This window comes from Balaenoptera borealis, assembly GCF_965194805.1.
Source record: "Balaenoptera borealis genome assembly, chromosome: 20".
NCBI lineage: Eukaryota > Metazoa > Chordata > Mammalia > Artiodactyla > Balaenopteridae > Balaenoptera > Balaenoptera borealis.
Genome location: NC_138879.1, coordinates 36,761,647 through 36,783,217, shown reverse-complemented (window position 1 = coordinate 36,783,217; position 21,571 = coordinate 36,761,647). Strand labels below are relative to the sequence as shown.

Below are 21,571 nucleotides of genomic sequence, written 5' to 3'. Positions count from 1 at the left end.
ACGCGTCTCGGCGTTGGGGTTCACTTTTTTGTCCCCCAGCAGGGTTTTCACCCAACTTGGGTCTGGGACCGCCCCCCTCTAAACCAAAGTCCTCACTGGTTGCAAAGTTTGCCTCCGGCTTGGAGAGCGACAAGAACGCTGCGGCCTCCTCCCCTCTACTCTCCTCTACCTGCCTAAGGCGGACTTTTATCCCCCCCAGAACCCCCATGCCATAACTCCCGCTGGCCTCCGTAGTGTCCCGCGGACCGCACCTCTATCCGCGATGGGAACTGCCGAAGGCCGCTCTTCTTGGAGGTCTCTTGATTGCTCACCTTCCTCCTGTCGCCTTGGCGCCCTGCCCGCGACGGCGGGAAACCGGGACATAGACCTGGCCCGGAGCGGAGGTGAGCACGTCCACCGTTCTGGGAAGATGGGAGGGGAAAGGCGAAGACGCGCCCTGATGACGTCAAGGTGTTTACTTCCGCGCGTGCGACTCGAGCGAGGGGAGGAGGAGCTATTCGATGACGTGACGCGAGGCGTCCGGAGAGCTGTCTAACCCTCGCGATGCGGCCCCGAGCAGAGGGCCCACCCTCGAGCGTTTCCCGCCAACCGCCGGCGTGCGCTGCGGCTCCGCCGGCGAAGCCAGCCCAGAAGTCCCGAAAGGACCCCTCCTGGTTCTCCTCTTGTGCGCAAAAGGGCCAGGCGACACCTTTTTTTCTCAATGGTTACTGCAAGCCTATCCTACCTTCACACACCTACCGTGATGTGACCCTTTGCCAGGAGCTGGAACCATCCTAGAGTTCGGCGTTCCACGACATTCTCACCTTGCTCATCCTGAAATGACCTGTTCAAGGCACACAGCTCATGAGTTGCAGAGCTGAACTTCTAGTTCCGTAGTGTCCAAAACTTAGGTCCCCCACGCTGTCCAGTTCCTTCATAGGACCCTGCATTTTAATTTATTTCCATGTTTATTTTCTTCCTCTTTACCCCAACTAGACGCAAGGGCGGCAACTTTAGAAAATCATGGTACATGGAGCACAGCAAAGTGATTCAAACTGGACCGTCAATATTTTTTGAATTCTCTGATGGATGAATGAATGATTGATCTCCAGAGGAGTTAAGCTCACTTTTAATGGTTGTGGATTCCTTGGAAACCACAAGAACTGAAAAATTAAACAGATATACAACAATCGGGGTGGGGTGAATTTTCAGAAAAGGTACTTTGGGAAGCAGGTCTTTCTGTTATAGAACCTTACAATTTTGTAAGTAGTGCCAATCGTAACAAAATCCATGCAAGAAGATTGTTTCTTGGACTTTTCAATCATTCCTGCTGTTAGAATTAACCAACAGTTACTCCCAAAGAAGACAGCTCAAGTTGTCACTTTAACTAAAGTTCACTATTCTCCTATCCAACCAGGCTTCAAAAGATGTCATTGGACCCCAAGATTTTTCTGTGCTTATTTAAAATATATGTATACCAACTCCTTTTAAATGGGACTGATTAACATCTCCTAAAATGCAAGTGAGTGAGAGCAACTTGCTAACAACTTTATATCTCCAAACCTGGGAGCTACAGGAATAAATGAGATAATAGGAGAACATCCCAGATTTCTCTCATCCATTAAAGGAATCTCCCAACATCCTGCATTCTGTTAGAATTCAAAATATCACAACTCAGAAAAACCACAAAAAGAGCAAAAATATATTTGTAGTATAGGCAAGGTATTGGTGAGTACAGGGCATGGTAGTCACTTTTAAGAAAATGAGCAGAATCATTTCAGACCAATGACAGTTACCATTTATTGAGCACTTAGCAGTCAAACATGTAATATAAATTTTTTCACTTATTCTTCACAAAATCCCATAGGTTTTTATCACTAATTTTCATATATGGGAATCAAAGCTCACATATTTGCCTCAAAACAGAGGTAATACGACTAGATTTCAAAGTCACACTAATACCACTATATTGTAATGGGAGATGGAATTATCTAAATCTTGGTGGCTAATATATTTTCTTCCAATGTTTGTAAATCAACTATTATAGAATGACTCCATTCTCGTATGAGAACCACATAGTGAGAGTATCCAGAATAAAACCTGCAAGCCAAGAATAAAGAAAAGTAAAAGTGAAAAACTCAAATGTTGTTTAACATTGTTGATTTTAAAACCAAGGACTTTAAAACATGTCACCATTAATAACCATGTGCTCAGAGCTATTCCATATTGAAAGAACAACACCTATTTCCTGCTCAGTGAGTTTACAAATTGCAATGGCAAACAAGATACAAATATAGAATGAAAATAGAAAATACATGGGTTTAATCTGAGAAGAAAAGTCAGTGTTCTCAACAACACTGAATCTATTTCCTGTTATCTTTGGGTCACAAGAAAAAGCTGAAGGAGGACTTCCCTGGTGGCGCAGTGGTTAAGAATCTGCCTGCCATTGCAGGGGACACCGGTTCGAGCCCTGGTCCAGAAAGATCCCACATGCCGCGGAGAAACTGAGCCCGTGTGCCCAGAGCCCGTGCTCCGCAACAAGAGAGGCCACCACAATGAGAAGCCGGTGCACCGCAACAAAAAGTAGCCCCCGCTCACTGAAACTAGAGAAAGCCTGCGTGCAGCAGCAAAGACCCAACGCAGCCAAAAATTAATTAATTAATTAATTAATTATTTTTAAAAACCCTGAAGGAAATGATATTCAAAGAAGTGTGAAAAGTATGACTTGCACCCTGCTGCTATTGCTTCATAAGCAGTCTTTCAAAATGTTCTTGAATCTAAGCAATCTACTTCAGAGCATCCAGAAGACAGGAAAGAGGCTCAGTATTAGATTTTAAAAAATGGAGTAGAATTTTAAATCCTCTTCAAGAAAGAAAGGAGAGTATAGAACCACTGTTATATAGTTTAACTGGGGCAGAAAGGAAAATTATCAAAGATATTCATACAATGAAATACAGAAAGTCAAGAACACCAGACAAATGGCAGCATGTAGAAAGCTAATCATAACAGGAAGTCAACGGAGTGAGCAATAGTGTCAAATTTCATGGATTTTTTTTTTAATCCATGAATTTGACCAAAACGATAGTTGTCTGGTAAAGAGAAGCAGATAGGAGCCAGACTGTAAGTGGGTGGGAAGAGAAATAGAGGGCAAACTGAAAAGGTACTTAATGCATTTGGAGATGTATGGTTAGAATCAACTAAGGTAAATGAAAGGAGAGAAGAGAATAGCCAGAAAAAGACGCTGCTGCTACAGTGTATGTGTGATGATTCATGGTCAATGGAATCATTGGGGTATAATTAGAAGGTGTGTTTAGGAGACTTGAAACACAGAGGTACTGATGAGGGAGAAAAAGCAAGTTCACATTTTGAGAATGAATGCAGGACTGGAAGAGAGAGAACAAACTTTTAGTCAAAGTAGGTATAATGAATCTGCATTTGTGACAGATTTGTATCCCAAAATATGAATCTGATTGTTCCTCCCTATTTCCCTCCTTTATTTCTGTCTTACTTGTAAACTAAAGACCTTTCTTCTGTCCCAGCCCTCACCAGAGCAGAAACAAAGATCCAAGGACACTGCTAACCTAAATGCCAAGAGCCTCCTGTGCATGCTTGAAGAACTGGTTATTGCCTCTCTCAAACAGATAAGACTGAGCCTAGAGAGGGCAGAGAGAAGGGAGAATGTAATGAGAAAGGAAGAACTGATCGAAGGAATAAGGAGCCCTCAAAGTAAGCAAGAGAAAGAGAATCTTTCGTTAGAAAGTTCTAGTGGGAGGCATTCAAGAAGATAAGCCATCTGAAGTGTGGACCATTCCTCCTTTTGAAAATAAATAAAAAACCAAAACTGTGACCAGTTAGTCACTTAGCAGTCCTAGATACATGTAAGCCTGGAAAGAGAGAGGGGAGCTTGTACGTTCTGGAAGGAATGGAAGCATGAAGAACCTCACTCCCTAACCAGAGTTAGACAGAAACAATAGGGAATTTTCCTATGAGTGAGGTAGTGGACCCCATGCTAGTTACATATTCTATTGACATGCGTGTAGGATGTTAGCAATTTGGTGGAAAATATTTAGATGGCCATACCATAGAACTTAGAGAAGTACCCACGTTTCAGTTCAAAAGTAAAAAACAACATCATCCTACTTTCTTCTCTTTTGTTTTTGTTTTTTTGGTGTTCAGATATTACAATTTGAGTAAGTAGCACAAGGCCACTTACCAAGCAGTCATTAATCATTCATCAGTAATATTATTTAATTGAGAGGTTAATAAAAATTGAGACACTTTTAGTCATTATCAATGAAAATTGATTCTTTACACATATGCATATAATCGTGCATGAATGTGTGGCATTCCCATTATTCTATCAGTAAAATAGGAACTTTCAAATAAAAGCTCAATGGGTACTCTAACTTCCTAATCATTCATTCATTCATGTGTTCATTCAGTAAATATTAGAATGCACAACCATATTATTCACCCTTCTTAATAGCCATAAAGAGGCATAAAAATATGTGTAAGAGATTATCACTACCTGCAAGCAGTCAAGGAGCTAAATATTTAAAGGAGGAAAAACTAGCTAGAGTGATGAGGAAAGACTTTTTGGAGTTAATGGCATTTGAACTGAGCTTTGAAAGTTGGAAAGATTTCAGTAAATGCCAGGGAAAGATTCTGGATAGAGGAAATCTCACAGACGCTAATAGGGTGACCAAGATATTATTAATTATGGATGATTGAGAAATCTGCAAAATTGATGTTCTGTCGCTGGTGACGGTCTCTGTAAATCTTTCATTTGCCTGAAGGTGGCAAGCTGGGTTTATTTGAGAAACTTCAGCATCAACATTATTTGAAGGAAAAATGAAACAGTACTATTTCTCTAGGAAAAAAAAAAAAAAAACTTCATTGACATTTAACTTGTAAAATCAAAAAGATTGAAATTACTAACAAGTAAATACCGTACATATTTAATATTACTTATTTCAAAGCATATAGATTTTGTATTGCAAGTATTTTACATTTAAATTTTTTAATTTTTATTGTCCTTATTGATTTCTTACTTATGATACAATTTTCTCGTAGGAGGAAGAAAGGAGCTTATACTTTCAAGTATGACCATTAAAATCTGTGATAGAGCCTGTGTATAAGTCTTTGGGGTTGTGGTAAGGTTTATTGAGGCATAATTTCCAAGTAGTAAAAAGCATCATTTTTAGTGTATAGTTTTATGCATTTTATGAATTTTGACAAGTGCATATGATATGTAACCACCACTATAATAAAGATATAAAACAGTTACATTATTCTAACAAATTCCCTTGTGCTCCTCTGTAGTCAATCACTTCTTTCACCTCTAGGCCCTGGCAACCACTAATTGGTTTTCTGTCTCTTTAGTTTTGCCTCTTCCAAAATGAATGGAATCATACAGTATGTACTCTTTTCTGATCTGGCTTCTTTCATTCAGCATAATTACTTTGGGATTCAGCTGTAGTCAAATACAGTTGTAGTGTGTATTAAAAATGTAATCCTTTTTATTGCTGAGTAGTATTCTGCTGTATGGATGTACCACAATTTATCAATTCATTAATTCAGGGACATTTATGTTGTTTCCAGTTTTTGGTGATTATGCACAAAATCACTATAAACATTCATACAGGGCTTCCCTGGTGGTGCAGTGGTTGAGAGTCTGCCTGTCAATGCAGGGGACGCGGGTTCGAGCCCTGGTCTGGGAAGATCCCACATGCCGCGGAGCAACTAAGCCTGTGAGCCACTATTACTGAGCCTGCGTGTCTGGAGCCTGTGCTCCGCAATGGGAGAGGCCGCGGTGGTGAAAGGCCCGTGCACCGCAATGAAGAGTGGCCCCCTCTTGCCACAACTAGAGAAAGCCCTCGCACAGAAACGAAGACCCAACACAGCCATAAGTAAATAAATAAATAAATAAAGCATGACACAAATTAAGCAATGTGAATACCATCAAGCTTTCATAATCAAAATAAAAATAAAGTGTTCAATCTTAAAAAAAACAAAACAAAACAAAACACATTCATACAGTTTTTTGAGTGACCATATGTTTTCATTTCTCTTGAGTAAATACGTAGGAGTGGAATTGCTGGGTCGAATTATAAATGTATGTTTACAAGAAACTGCCAAACCCTTTTTCCGAAATGGCTGGTCTATTTTGTGCTTCTACCAGCCATGTGTGAGAATTCCAGTTGCTCTGCATTCTTGCTAGGACTTGATATTTTCAGTTTGTTTGTCTGTTTGTTTGTTTTACCCATTCTAATAATAGGTAGTAGTGGTATGTCATTGTCATTTTAATTTGCATATCCCTATGACAATGATTTTAAACATATTTTATGTATTTATTTGTAGTCTGCATTTCTTTGGTGAAATGTCTGTTCAAATCTTTTGCCCACTTGTGTGTGGGAGGGAGAGGTTACTTATTTTATTATTAAGTTTTGAGAATTCCTTATGGATTCTGGATTCAAGTCCTTTTATCAGATATGTGCTTTGCAAACATTTTGACCTAGTCTGTGGCTTGCCTTTTAGCTTTCTTAATTGTGTCTTTCAAAGAGAAGTTTTTAATTTTGATGAAGTCCAATTTATCAGTGTTTTTTCTTTTGACTGTGCTTTTGGTGGTACCTAAGAAATCTTTGCCTAATCCAAGGTCACAAAGATTTTCTCATGTGTTTTCTTCTAAAGTTTTTATAGTTAGGTTTATAATCCATTTTGAGTTGATTTTTGTATATGTACAGGTATGGGTCAAGGTTCTTTTTTTCATATAGATGTCCAATTGTTCAAGCATCATTTCTTCATAGGAGAAAAATGTAGCAGAAGTAGAGACTTACACTTTTAAATTATACAGTTAAAATCTGTGATAGGTCCGGTATGAGAGTTTTTTTCAACTTTTTGTTTTTCAATTTTTTCACTTTACTTTCCAATTATTACACCTTATTTAAAAAGAGCAGTTTGGATAAACAACAAGATCCTACTGTATAGCACAGGGAACTATATTCAGTATCCTGTGATAAACCATAATGGAAAAGAATATGAAAAAGAATGTATATATATTATAACTGAGTCACTTTGCTGTACATCAGTAATTAACACAACATTGTAAATCAACTATACTTGAATTTAAAAAAAGTTTGAAAGCATGGACGGACCTTGAGACATTAGGCTAAATGAGATAAGTCAGACAGAGAATGACAATTACTGTATGCTATCCCTTATATGTGAAATCTAAATAAATGAAAAAAGGAAAAAACTGAAAAAATATATAAATAAATAAAAAGAGCAGTTTGTGTCTCGGTTTTTCTGTCTCTCATTTCATTCCATTTAGTAATGTCAGAATTTTGAGGTATTTTCCTATGACACTATCTATCTCTGCACTACCTAGAATTATGGACTTTTAAACTGTAGAGAGTGCCAGCCTCCCTTTTAGAGATGAGGAAACCGGGACCTTAAGATCTCCAGTGACTTGCCCACGGTCATACAGCTAGACAGAGGCAGTGCAAAGTCCAGGGTACAGCTTTCCAAATCTCAGGCCATTGCTCTTTCTGCCAACTGTTTGTGGCCTCCTTATTGAATGTGTCACTAACTTTATTTTTATTAAAACTTTACAAATGTTTTAAATTATTAAAAAGATTTTTAAAATAGATCAATAATGAAACAAGAGAACATTACAAAAACAAATAGGAAGGTTTATAAAAATAATAAAATTAAACATTAAAAAATTAAAAATATATTCATTGAAATTAAAAAGTCCATGGACAGTTTAAATAAGTCAAGAGAAAATCATAAAGTAGAAGACAGAGCTTAGGAAATCACTCAGAATGCAGCACATAACTATGAAGAGATGGAAAATATGAAAAAGAAATTAAGAGATATGGAGACTAGAATTGAGAAGACCCAATATATATTGAAAAGGAGTTCCAGAGTGATAGAATAAACAAAATAGGAAAGAAGCAATATTTGAGTAGATAATCACTGAGCCACAAACAGGAAAAAATAAAAATGGTATATACCTAAACAAAGTGAAACATAGAACACAACAGAAGGAGAGAAAATCTTAAAAGTAACAAGATAAAAAACATTTCCTACAAGGGAAAAATAATACATTATCAGCAGATTTCTCATCAATAAAAATAGAGGAAAGACAATAGAATGACAGGTGTTGTTAAGGAAAAATAATCAAGAAGTCTATACTCAAAGTATCATTTGAAAGTGAGACTGAAGTTATTTTCAGACAAATACTAAAATAGTTTAATAGTAATAAATTGTTGCTTAAAATATGCTCAAGTATATACTTCAAGATGAAGGACAATGAAGCCAGGAAAAAGCATTGGCTATAAGTACTAATTGTGGACATAATAGTTAGTAAAAAATACTGGTAAATCTAAATTAATATTGAGTGTTAAAAAGAAATATTGATACTTATTTCTAAGTTGAGAGGGTATTTGAAAAGGTGAAACCAAATTACTATAATAACATGAATGGGGCTTCCCTGGTGGGTGCAGTGGCTAAGAATCCGCCTGCCAATTCAGGGGAAACTGGTTCGAACCCTGGTCCAGGAAGATCCCACATGCCGTGGAGCAACTAAGCCCACACTCCACAGCTACTGAGCCTGTGCTCTAGAGCCACAAGCCACAACTACTGAGCCAGCATGCCACAACTACTGAAGCCCGCAAGCCTAGAGCCCGTGCTCCGCAACAAGAGAAGCCACTGCAATGAGAACCCCGAGCTCTGCAACAAAGAGTAGCCGCCACTCGCGGCAACTAGAGAAAGCCCACACCCAGCAACAAAGACCCAAGGCAGCCAAAAATAAATAAATAAAAAATAAAATAAATAAATTTAAAAAATAAAAAGATGATGGGAGGGTTGAAGCTTCTAAGATTGTATATTCGAAAGAGGCTGACGATAGGCTTGGTTGAGTGTGCATGTTATAAATTTAAGGGTAAACACTGAATGAATAAAAAGAAAGAAGTGTATATTGTTATATAAATGTAAAACATAAGCAAAGTTAAGTTCTTGTTAGTTTTACTACTATGAAAAAATATACTTGACAACCATGAACTTCTCTCCAAAAGAGAATCCAAGGAAAAATAAATAAAACAAAAAAAAGTTTAAAGCTTATATATAATTACAGTGAAGAAAAGATAGATTTCAAAATGTGTAAGCCTATAAGAAAATACCAGTTTGTTTTCCGATACTTTTTCTGTATCACATAAATGTTTATGTAAATAAATCTGAAACCCCACCTGTTTACCAGAGAAAATCCTTTTTATTCCCATAATAAATAAAGGTTAATATTTTTTAAGGTGTAATGTTCAAGCCAGTAGTAGTGGGGAAAAAGACAACTCAGTAACTTAATAGAAGGCAGGAAAGTATAGAAAAGGAAGTAAAATAAAAGCATGATAAATAGAAAACACAAAATAAGAAAGTAGAAATAAACTCTACTAGGGCTTCCCTGGTGGCACAGTGGTTAAGAATCCTCCTGCCAATGCAGGGCACACGGGTTCGAGCCCTGGTCTGGGAAGATCCCCCGTGCCGCGGAGCAACTAGGCCCGTGAGCCACAATTACTGAGCCTGCGCGTCCGGAGCCTGTGCTCCGCAACAAGAGAGGCCGCGATAGTGAGAGGCCCGCGCACCGCGATGAAGAATGGCCCCCACTTGCCACAACTAGAGAAAGCCCTCGCACAGAAACGAAGACCCAGCACAGCCATAAATAAATAAATAAATAAATAAATAAATGAAGGTGTGGGACAGTGCAGATAGGTTTAAAAGAAAAAAAAAAACTCTACTATATTTGTAAAGTTGCAAAAGTGTACTTACAGCATGATAACATTTAAATAAAATTTTAAACACAAAAAATAATAATATTGCTTATGGACACATATCTATGTAGTAAAATTATTTTAAAAATGGGATACATACTAACTTCTGGACACTGGTTGCCTGTGGTAAGTAGGAAAGGGAACGAGATGATGGGATGGTTGCTTCAACTGTATTTTTAATTTTTATTTCTTTTAAAAGAATCTGAGACAAATATGGCAACATGTTAAGATTTGCTGTTAAGAGACTTCCCTGGCGGTGCAGTGGTTAGGACTCTGCTCTTCCACTGCAAGGGGTACGATTTCGATCCCTGGTGGGGGAACTAAGATCTCACATGCTGCTTAGCGCAGCCGAAAAACAAAACGAAACAAAGATTTGCTGTTCAGTACAGAAATGTTTATCATGTTATTTTCTATACTTTTCAATATATCTGACATATTAACTCTACATTAAAAACTCTCAAAACATTTCAGAAATATCTCAATAAATAAGCCTATTTGTGCAAATCAATAATTAAATATTTATAAACATCTTACTGGTTATGAGGACATTGAAGGAGACAGCAAAGTTGTCTTTTCCACATCAGTTGTGAACATAGCTTATAGGAGAGACAATATACCATGTCACATGTCTTCCTGGTTATCTCTTTGACCCTCTACTGCAGAGAAGTTGAAGGTAGAAGATCCTTGAGATCCAAGACTGTATTTCTTCTTTTTTTAAATTAATTAATTAATTAATTTATTTATTTATTTTTGGCTGTGTTGGGTCTTCGTTTCTGTGCGTGGGCTTTCTCTAGTTGCGGCGAGCAGGGGCTACTCTTCATCGCGGTGCGCGGGCCTCTCACTGTCGTGGCCTCTCTTGTTGCGGAGCACAAGCTCCAGATGCGCAGGCTCAGTAGTTGTGGCTCACGGGCCTAGTTGCTCCGCGGCATGGGGGATCTTCCCAGACCAGGGCTCGAACCCGTGTCCCCTGCATTGACAGGCAGATTGTCAACCACTGTGCTACCAGGGAAGCCCCCCAAGACTGTATTTCTGTTCATATTATGATGCATCCAAAACACTCTCCTCACAAAGGTTCAGTAGTTTTCAAAGGAAGGAAAGAAATAGAGGCACGTAAAAGGTACACACTTCCTACGGGAACTTTGGTGCTTCCATGTTTTTGTTTTTCTGACCATCCATAGGTTCAAGGCAATTGTGGGTCTTTTGTCATTGGGAGAGTTAGATGAACCTTTGATGCTGGAGAAGACAGAGAAGAGAGGAAAGGGCCAAACAAAAAAGAAATGGGATTAAAGTCCTCCAAATAAGAACTGGAATGCACTCTTCTTTAAAGTAACCTATCCCAAGGTTCAAATAGAAATTTTTTGGAAGTCCTTTTGAAATTCTGTTTTCATAAAAGTGTTAAATAATGAGCAGCCTAAAATATGAAATCACAAATTTCTTTTGTCTCTCCTAGGTGGTCATAATTTTTGAACACTGTGGCATATATAATTAAGGAGCATTTGCCATGGTTCTTCAAAAAGAAATTGGAACAATATTTGGGAAAAATAAATATTTTGTAAACCCCCAGTTCCCAATTGTCTTGCAGGGGAAGACAACTTACCCTAGTAGGATCACTCCTGTCTGCCATCAAGATGGAGCCATCCAGTGCCCACCTCCTTCTAGCGAAGCAGGAGGATGTAGAGAAAGCCTGTTCAGAGAGAGAGAGGGAGTGGAAGGTGAATGGTGGCCCTGAAAGGGGAAAGAGGAGTTAGTCCCCTGTGTCTTGAGTGCCCTTCTCCAGGGCAACCTTCTAGAGAAGGAGCATATGTTAGACAGAGTGAGGAGAAAGCTGACAATAAAAGGGCTCATGCCCTGCTTCTATTTGACTCAGTGCTAAAGCCAATACTGTGATTGTACAGCAGTGACAGAAGTCGGTGGATGGATCAGCTTGAAGCAGTGGTCCTGGCTCCTGTGTGACTTGCAGGGGATCCTGGTGAGAGAGCACAGAAATGAGGAGGAGTCTAGTGCAACTAAGAGGCTGCATGCAGTGTATAGAGCAAATGGCCTAAAACACAGACCCAGTGATGATACCAGCACACTGCCCAAAGGCCAGGTGAGACCCGCTACATCTCAAAGGGGCCTTCAGTGGCCACCAGTCAACAGAGATGCTGTTCTGCGACAGGGACAAACTTGTATCCTGAGACCGCACAGAGATCTGAGGCCTCTCCTCTCCTTGCCACCACTAGGTCACAAATCCTTCTATACATCTAGACACTATTTTGAAGAGAAGCAAGGGTAAGGGGAAAGAAATGTGAAAGATTTTTGCACCTACCCAAAAGAAAACGTATTATTCAAAAGTGACTATTATTTAAACTGGAAAAAAAAGTTACTTTGAATTGACAAGCTTAAAGTTTGGGGGGGTTTTGCCTCCCAGTATGGAAGTTTGCAAGGAAAATTAGGTCCATCAAAGAAAATAAAGAACAGCGTTTTCTGTGCATATTGAAATTATACTGTGGATAAAATTTTGACCCCTCTACACACATCTTTAAAGGATTCTTTTTCCAGATTGTTTTTTCTCCTGATGTTAATACCTCTCCTCAATTTGCATGTATTACCACTTTTGAAATTACCTGTAGTCCCCATTGTATTGGCCAAGGAGGCTCCAAATGCAAATACCAGCTTCGCCCATTCTGGAATTGGCAGGTGTAAAGCGGGAAGCAAGGGGCAGTAAGGTTAAGGATAGACTCGGTTCTTTGTAATCACAAGAAAATGCCCACCCAGCCATTCTGCCCTTCTTTTTAATTTGTTCCTTTCCTCTGGTCTAATTGCACTTACAATTAGAACCACAGAAAGCCACGTGCACTGCGACCACCGTTCCTCACCACTGTGACCGTTCCCCTGGGTAACACGAAACATTTAATAGGGCAGTCCCAGCAACTAATAACAAAGGAAAACCACGTGGCAGATCACAATAATGATTTTGTGTCTTTCTGTAGTGATGAAAGAAAAGCCCGATCCTGCACAATAATCGCTTTGTTACTCATGGAATTTAACTGGCATTTCCTCATGAATTTTAATGTGCCATCCATTTTCTCCATTCATTGTGCCATCCCACAATTCTTTGTGAGCCTTTGCAGAACATTATTCTCTTATCTCTTTCTTATTTTCAACGATGTAATTATTCTACCTAAACCAAAAGGCTTTAGGATGTTGCCTTTTTACTGTATTGGTCAGAGAGTTGGTCTAGGTTGACATTAAATAACCTGGAAAGATCAAGCTGCGCACTTATGATTTCTGCACTTTTTTCTGATATGTTTGTTACTTAATTTTATTTTATTTTATTTTTAAAAATAAATTTATTTATTTATTTATTTTTGGCTGCGTTGGGTCTTCGTTGCCCTGCACAGGGCTTTCTCTAGTTGCCGTGAGCAGGGGCTACTCTGCGTCGTGGTGCACGGGATTCTCACTGCAGGGGCTTCTCTTGTTGCAGAGCACAGGCTCTAGGCGTGCGGACTTCAGCAGTTGTGGCACGCGGGCTCAGTAGTTGTGGCTCGCAAGCTCTAGAGCGCAGGCTCAATAGTTGTGGCACACGGGCTTAGTTGCTCTGCAGCCTGTGAGATCTTCCCGGACCAGGGCTCGAACATGTGTCCCCTGCATTGGCAGGAGGATTCTTAACCACTGTACCACCAGGGAAGTCCATTTGTTACTTAATTTTAAAAACAGTTTACTTTTTAATAATTATCTGGATCATCATGCAATCACAAATTTGTGCCTTTTTAAAGAAATCATTATTAGTGGCATTCGTGAAGGTACCTCTTCTCATTCAGTGTTCTAAAAAGTAAGGGAATCATTTGCAATATTTGTTCTTCCTATTCCTTTTTAGTAGGCATAATAATATACATATTGAAATTCAGTCCCACATTATTTGTAGACAAGTAATCTCAAAATTACATAAAACTAGACTAGATTTTAAGCTATTTAAGGACACACACTGTCTTACTTATCTTTGTATTCTATAAAGTATCTAGCTAAAGGACTTCCAAATAGAAAGACTTCATAATTATTTGCTTAAAAAATGAAAAGTATCTTTTGCCGAAAACAAATCAGTTGTTGCCAGGTCTGGAGGTAGAAGGATGGAACTTCCTGCAAAGGCGGTGTAAGGGAACCTTTGACAGTGATGTTAATATTCTACATATTGTTTGTGGGGGTGATTACTCAACTGTATGCATTCTTCAAAGACTATATGCTGAAAATTGATTAATTTTATTGCATAGAAATTATACCTCAATAAAGGTGATTAAAGAAAGAATCTTGTGAGAATATCATGGTTTCATTATGGGAAATAACTAATAACAAATGCTGTTAACAAAAAACTAGCACATTCTTTACATGATCAAATAACCTGGTCTAGATTAACCTTGAAAATTCCTTATACCTTGGTTACCAAAAACTTATTAAACACTACCATGTGTCTGGTCCTATCCTAGATGATTTATGTTCCTTTTTTAATTCTTGCACCAACAAGTTCTGTGAAATAAGAATTATTATTTGTATTTGCCCTACAGTACACTGAGGCTTAGAGAGGTTAGGTAAACTGGTCCAAGACCACATATTTTATTTTTTTAAATCAGTGCATGCATAAATATAGTTTCAAAGAGGCTAAACTAAACATTTATTTGTGATTTAGGAATTTTAAGAAGTCAGATGATTTTGTCCCCAGTAGTACTTACGGTAATAAAAATAAAAATTTTAATTCGACAAATAAGTATTTGCTAACTCTGTGATAGGCACCATACAAGGTATTTCAGGAAATATAATGCCGGAAATATATAGACTTTGCTTTCAAAGTGTATATTATTTTACATGGGTATGAGATGCATAAATAAATAGAGAAAACGGAGCTAGAAAAGATTAGAAACAATCTTGCAGTGAAGTATCTTCGACTTCTAATACGTTGATTAATTAAAAAAAAACAACTAGCCACCAAGAGGAATTTAGAAGAGGTTCAGGCTTAGATGATTTTGAGATAAAAAGGAAAGGCAGAAACTTCTCCTTCCCTTACTCTGTTTATTTGTTCTCAGTTCAAAGCTAATCTAACAAATAGCTTATGAGCATGCAGAGCTGGGTACCAGTCCTTGGAATTTCCCATGCATCCCTCTCTGACTTCATGAAAGTCTCTGCTTAGGTTTTCTTCACAGAGAGGCCTTCCCTGACCATGATACCTAAAAGAGTATTTCATTATTCTCTATCCATCCCCTGCTCTTTATTTTTCCTCATTTCATTTATTACCATCTGACATTACATCTGACAAATATTATATTAAATATTTGTCTATCATTTGTCTCCTCCAGTGGTATTTAAGCTCCTTGGAGAAGAAGAGTCCATATGTCTTGTTTGCTACTGTATCTCCAGCACCTAGATTAGTACTTTATATTCTTTGTTGAGTGAATGAATAAATTTTAAACAAGTTTTTCTGACTACAATAACTCATCTCCATGTCTTTCAGTCTTCATTTGAAATTCTACCAATTTTTTACTTTACGGTTATTTGACTTTTGCTAGATAGTGTCAACTACAAACTGGCACTTGCCTTCTACCTCTACAAGGATTAAATCATATGCTGCTGCAGCTGCTGACTTTCAACACCCCCTGAAAGAAGTTCAGGTGGAGAGCAGAAATGAGGCACTCTGTGCTCTGGGAAAAACTGGCAGAACAGGTCTTCAGATAGATATTTTCAGGAGCTAATTTTATGAGCCCAATTCTTATATCTCCTCATATCTAGAAAAGCACTAAAATCCTTTATGGTGACCACTGCTCCTTGGGACTGGCAGAAACCCTGTACAAAAAAAATATGTGCTCAATTGCATGTACTCCGCCTTCACCAAAATCACATATGTACTGACCTTCCCCCGCTACCTCTTTGGAGCCGTTTCTCAGAGCTATCTGAAATGCTGTCTCCCGGGCTGCAGTCCTCATTTGGCCCCAAATAAAACTTAGCTCGCCACTCTCACGTTGCGCATTTTTTTAAAGTCGACAATAGTAATATTTTAACTATTTTGAAGTTGAAACATACTTTCCTTGCCATAAGCAGCACAGAAGGACTTGAACGCTAAGACATGTCTATGGTTTAGTGTAATCTTTTTGAAACTGAATTATGACAAGTACTCCCTCTTCTTTATGGCCTAGCCTGGGTTTTCTAGAAAACAAAGCCTGAGACAAAGCTTAGAGAGTTCATTTTTATGGCGCATAGGGTACGGGTGGAGAGGGGAGTTGAGTGCAATTCCAGGGAAGGAAGAGTAAGGAGGAAAGGGCCATAGCTTCTCAAAGAGACACAACTGGTTGCTTGGTTGACTGGGACCTCTCTGGAGAGGACGTATGGGCCTCAGAACAATCTGTTGAAGGACAGGAAAAACGGGCAAACAATTAATCTCCCATGCATTTCTGAGTTACCTGCTTCTCCAAGAGACCCCTGGGGAAACTAGAGCCTGCCTGGGTCCAGTCAGGTGGAACCAGGTTCCTGAAACTGCTGTTGCACCCCACTCCTCACCCTCAGGAAGCTGCCTTGCCCCATTCCCATGGTTATAAAACCCTGACTCTGCTAGTATCTCCTAAAAACCTCTCTGGCAAGGAAGCAAGCCAAGTGGCCGAGCCCCAGGGACAGGTGAAGCCAAGAAGATCATGGATGCCAGAAACTCCCAGAAATTATTCAGGGCAATTATTTCTAGCAACCAAGCCCAAGCTGCATGTGTGATATATAGCTATATCTAGCCTGTCCCCAAGTGCTCACTCCTCCGTGGTATTTCTAGTCAAAATTCCCTAATTCCGCACCTCATTTCTTCCACATGTGTACATTCTCTTCCAAAGTAGTGGGTTGTTTTGTGTGTGTGTGTGTGTGTGTGTGTGTGTGTAACTTTGAGAATTTTGTTTCACAATTTGAAATGACAAACTGCATTAAACCCTATACACGATATAGTTAATCTTGAATATATCCTTTGTTCTATAGGTTGGGCATCACTAATTTTATCAACAGATATTTATTATGCCCCTACTATGTGTTAAGCACTTTTCTAAGCACTAGGACTACAACAGTAAATAAAACAGACAAAAATTCCTGCATTAGAGAGCATGCATTTTATTTATTTATTTATTTATTTGGCTGCACCCTGCAGCATGTGGGATCTTAGTTCCCAGGGATCGAACCCACGTCCCTTGCTTTGGAAGCTCAGAGTCTTAACCACTGGACCACCAGGGAAGTCCGGGAGCGTGCATTTTAGTGAGAGGAAACATACAATAAATCCTGGGAACAAATAACATTTATTACGCTGGATGATAATAATTGTTATGGAAAAAAAACACAGTAGGGAGGGTTTTTTTAAAACTGTGCTATGGGGCTTCCCTGGTGGCGCAGTGGTTAAGAATCTGCCTGCCAATGCAGGGGACACGGGTTCGAGGCCTGGTCCGGGAAGATCCCACATGCCACGGAGCAACTAAGCCTGTGCGCCACAACTACTGAGCCTGTGCTCTAGAGCCCGAGACCCACAACTACTGAAGCCCGCACGCCTAGAGCCTGCGCTCCGCAACAGGAGAAGCCACCACAGTGAGAAGCCCGTGCACCGCAGTGAAGAGTAGCCCCCGCTCGCCGCAACTAGAGAAAGCCCACATGCAGCAATGAAGACCCAACGCAGCCAAAAATAAATAAATAAATAAAATAAATCTATTAAAAAAAAAAAAACAACTCTGTGCTCTTTTGAATAGACAGCTATGATGACCTTCAGGAAGAAAGAGAAAGAAGATGTGACTGGGGTATTTAGGGAATGAACATTTCTTTAGGATTAGAACTCCGGGTCAAGCCTGTGGCCAGGGAGTAAAGAAGTAGCCTGGGAGATGTAGAGCATTGTGGCTTCTCTGAGCAAGACACAACTTCTGATAACAACTTTCTCCAAGCAAATTATAGGCAGGACACATTGTACAGAGCATTGTACCCCTGGGAGATACAATTTATGTTAATTCAGCTTTACTTCCCAAACAGGTTTCATGAAGTACAGAGAGCCGGCAGTTCCTTCTATATAACTGCCTGTAGACTACTCCTCATGCTTACAAGAGGTATACAAGCTACAGAAATGAATGAGATTCAGAGAAGAAAAATTTTATTCTCCAAGAAGATTTCACGAAGTTACATGCTGCACAGAGTTATGTTCCTTCTCTATGTCAGATACAAATACTGGAAAGTGAGCCCTCATTTCTATGTAGGGTGCCCTTAACCAGGGGAAGAACTTGGAAAGTCTGAAAAGGGACCCTGGCCAAGAGAGCTCAAGAGGAGAATTCTCATGTGGTAAATATCAGGTTGAAATTATGTAGAGATGAAAGACTTCTCAGAGAATGAGACAGCAGATGTCAATTATTGATGATTATCTTGATTGATAAGACATCTAAGAATGAGGATCTCCAAATAAGATTTCACTTAACCTGGACAGGTATTTGACCCCAGAATTGAAGAGTTGAATGGTCTTCACCGGGTTAGGTGGTCAATTCTTTTTTTTTTTTTAATTAATTAATTAATTAATTTTATTTCTGGCTGCGTTGGGTCTTCGTTGCTGCGCACAGGCTTTCTTCAGTTGCGGGGAGCGGGGGCTACTCTTGGTTGCGGCGCCCGGGCTTCTCATTGCAGTGGCTTCTCTTTGTTGCGGAGCACGGGCTCTAGGTGCGCGGGCTTCTGTAGTTGTGGCTCGCAGGCTCAGCGGCTCACGGGCTTAATTGCTCCACGGCATGTGGGATCTTCCAGGACCAGGGCTCGAAACTGTGTCCCCTGCATTGGCAGGCGGATTCTTAACCACCGCGCCACCAGGGAAGTCCTGCATTGCTCTTTAAAGTGAACTTTATAAGAAGCCTTTCTCCTTCAGTCTCCATCTCCTTTTTTTTTTTCTCCATCTCCTTTTAAAAGCCTTGTTTATAAGGACATCCAGCCCTTGCAACTCTGAGGTCGCAACCCCCAAAATGTGGATAACCAAATGTTTTTAAATGGTTTTGCCTGCATTTTTACTGATTCCAACAGAATATCTCTACAAGCATCCAGCACTTAATGAGGTCATTTCAGGCTGATGTGTGTTCCTTGAACGGTATTTTATAGTTTTGAGTAAAATCATTGAGAAAATATACCACAATATAAGAGATTTTCTAAGAACTTAAGTGGAAGGTGGTTTGCCCTCTTTCTGGAAGATTCTTTAAGAAAAATCTTGCCTTATACTCAGTCATATATGTCACCTACTTACTACGGATATTGTAAGAATGTGGGGATGCAGTGGTGAAAAATACATAGTCCCTGCTCTCACAGAACTTATATTCTAGAAGGGGATGCAATTGGAATAAAATATAAAGTACTAAAACATAAGAAGTACAGCAGACTAGGGACTTCCCTGGCAATCCAGTGGTTACAACCCCACGCTTTCACTGCCGAGGGCCCAGGATCAATCCCTGGTCGGGGAACTAAGATCCCTAAATGCAGTGTAGTCTCCTAAATTGGATCCTGGAACAGAAAGAGAACATTAGTGGAAAAATTAGTCTGTAGTTTAGTTAATAGTATCGTATCTGTTTTCATGTTTTAGTTTTGACAAACGTACACTATTATGTAAGATGTTATTATTAGGGGAAGCTGGGTGAAGGGTATATGGGAACTCTACTATCCTTGTAAGCTCTTCTATAAATTTAAAATTATTTCAACATAATAAGTTTATTTTAAAAAGAAGAGGCAGGGTTGGCCTCTAGTGGGGGCACCCAACCTAATTTGAGGTTCAAGGAAGGCTTTCAAGGGAAGTTATATTTAAGTTGAGAGCTGAGGGACAAATAGAAGCTAACCAGAAAAAGAGATATAGGAAGAGATGTCCAGAAACTGTATGCAGAATATTTAAAGGGCCAGAAGCAAGAGAAAGCATGACAACTTATAGGAACTGAATAAATTTCAGTATAGCTGGAGCTTAGAATAGATTTGGGTGGGGGTGAGAAGGAGCGAAGTGGTGGAAGATAAAGCCGGAGTGGGAGGACACAACGGTCTTAAAAACCATACTGAGAAGTTTGCATTCTGGGGCAATTCCAAAAAATAAAAATAAAAATGACTAATAAATATATATTGTTTAAAATTTCCTTTACCAGTAGTCAAAGAAACATAAATTAAGATAAATGGATAACATTTTAACTTATTCAACTACCAAATTATTTTTTTTAACAGCTCTGATTGCCAAAAACTTCTTGTTTTATTTTATTTTATTTTATTTTATTTTTCGGCTGCGTTGTGTCTTCCTTGCGGTGCGCGGGCTTCTCATTGCCGTGGCTTCTCTTGTTGCGGAGCACAGGCTCTAGGTGCGTGGGCTTCAGTAGTTGCAGAGCATGAGCTCAGTAGCTGTGGCTCGAGTAGTTGTGATGCGTGGTTTTCTGGTCTGATTTGTCCAGACCAGAGATCAAACCCATGTCCCCTGCATTGAGAGGTGGATTCTTAACCACTGTGCCATCAGGGAAGTCCCCCAAATATTTTTAAATTATAATATTTTTTGCTGTTGAGGATATGAAGAGGGAGTTTCTTACACTCTTCTGGTAATAGTATTCTTTCTGGAAAGCTATTTGCCAATTTAAATACAAAGTTCCAAAAATGTTCAAATCTGTTTATCCCTTCAGTTTTACTTCTGGGATGTTATTTTAAGGAAATAATTAGAAATACATTTTTAAAATAATATAAAAAGATGTTCCTCATCTTTATTTATAACAGTATAAAATTTTATACAATCTAGGTACCAAAAATAGGAACATAATTAAATAAGTGATTATGTTTCCATATGATGAAATATTACTCAAATATTAAAAATAACATTTGCAGGAACTTCCCTGGTGGTTCAGTGGTTAAGACTGTGCTTCCACAACAGGGAGCACAGTTTCGATCCCTGGTTGAGGAACGAAGATCCCGCATGCCGCGTGATGTGGCCAAAAAATTGCAGTGGGATGAATTGGGAGATTGGGATTGACATATATACACTAATATGTATAAAATAGATAACTAATAAGAGCCTGCTGTATAGCACAAGGAACTCCACTTCGCTGTACAGTAGAAACTAACACAACATTGTAAAACAACTACACCCCAATAAAAATAAAATGAAATAAAGTAACTATACTCCAATAAAAATTTTTAAAAAAGAAAAAAATTGCAAAGAATTCTAGAATTTTAGGGCTTCCCTGGTGGCGCAGTGGTTGAGAATCTGCCTGCTAATGCAGGACACACGGGTTCGATCCCTGGTCTGGGAAGATCCCACATGCCGCGGAGCAACTAGGCCCGTGAGCCACAACTACTGAGCCTGCGCGTCTGGAGCCTGTGCTCCGCAACAAGAGAGGCCGTGATAGTGAAGAGGCCCGCGCACCGCGATGAAGAGTGGCCCCCGCTTGCTGCAACTAGAGGAAGCCCTCGCACAGAAATGAAGACCCAACACAGCCAAAAATAAATATAAAAATAAATAAATAAATAAAAGATTAAAAAAAAAAAAGAATTCTAGAATTTTAATGACGGATTATAAATATATTGTATACATGCATGTAATATATGTATATGTATATACAATCAGTGTGTGCATAAACATTTATAGACAGAACGGGCCACATAATTTGCAGGATCCAGTACAAAATGAAAATGCAGAACCTGTTGTTCAAAAATTATCAATAATTTCAAGATAGGAACAGTAGAGTCTTAAGCCAAATGTAGGACCCTTCTGAACATGAGTCCTCTGTGACTGCATAGGTCTCATGCCCTTGAAA

General features: G+C 39.2%; 2 protein-coding genes and 1 long non-coding RNA gene across 7 annotated transcripts in view; 1 reads left to right on the top strand and 2 right to left on the bottom strand.

Moving 5' to 3' along the window:
• Window positions 1-470, bottom strand: part of DHX40 (DEAH-box helicase 40) — a 51,532-nt gene extending 51,062 nt beyond the window's left edge. For 2 of the 3 annotated variants that reach the window (XM_082372030.1, XM_082372032.1), the window contains exon 1: window positions 252-470. In XM_082372030.1, the coding sequence (XP_082228156.1) occupies window positions 252-363 (112 nt within the window). In that variant the 5' untranslated portion in view covers window positions 364-470. The remainder of the gene's footprint in view (window positions 1-251) is intronic. The other variant, XM_082372031.1, reaches the window with a different exon arrangement.
• Window positions 471-577: 107 nt separating this feature from the next.
• Window positions 578-11,850, top strand: LOC309618427. The gene is made up of 2 exons (XR_014238467.1): window positions 578-9,409; window positions 9,754-11,850. It is a non-coding gene; the product is annotated as an uncharacterized lncRNA (long non-coding RNA).
• YPEL2 (yippee like 2) overlaps window positions 10,531-21,571 on the bottom strand; it is a 188,773-nt gene continuing 177,732 nt past the window's right edge. For all 3 annotated transcript variants that reach the window (XM_082372105.1, XM_082372104.1, XM_082372106.1), the window contains one exon: window positions 10,531-11,487. In XM_082372105.1, the coding sequence (XP_082228231.1) occupies window positions 11,215-11,487 (273 nt within the window). In that variant the 3' untranslated portion in view covers window positions 10,531-11,214. The remainder of the gene's footprint in view (window positions 11,488-21,571) is intronic.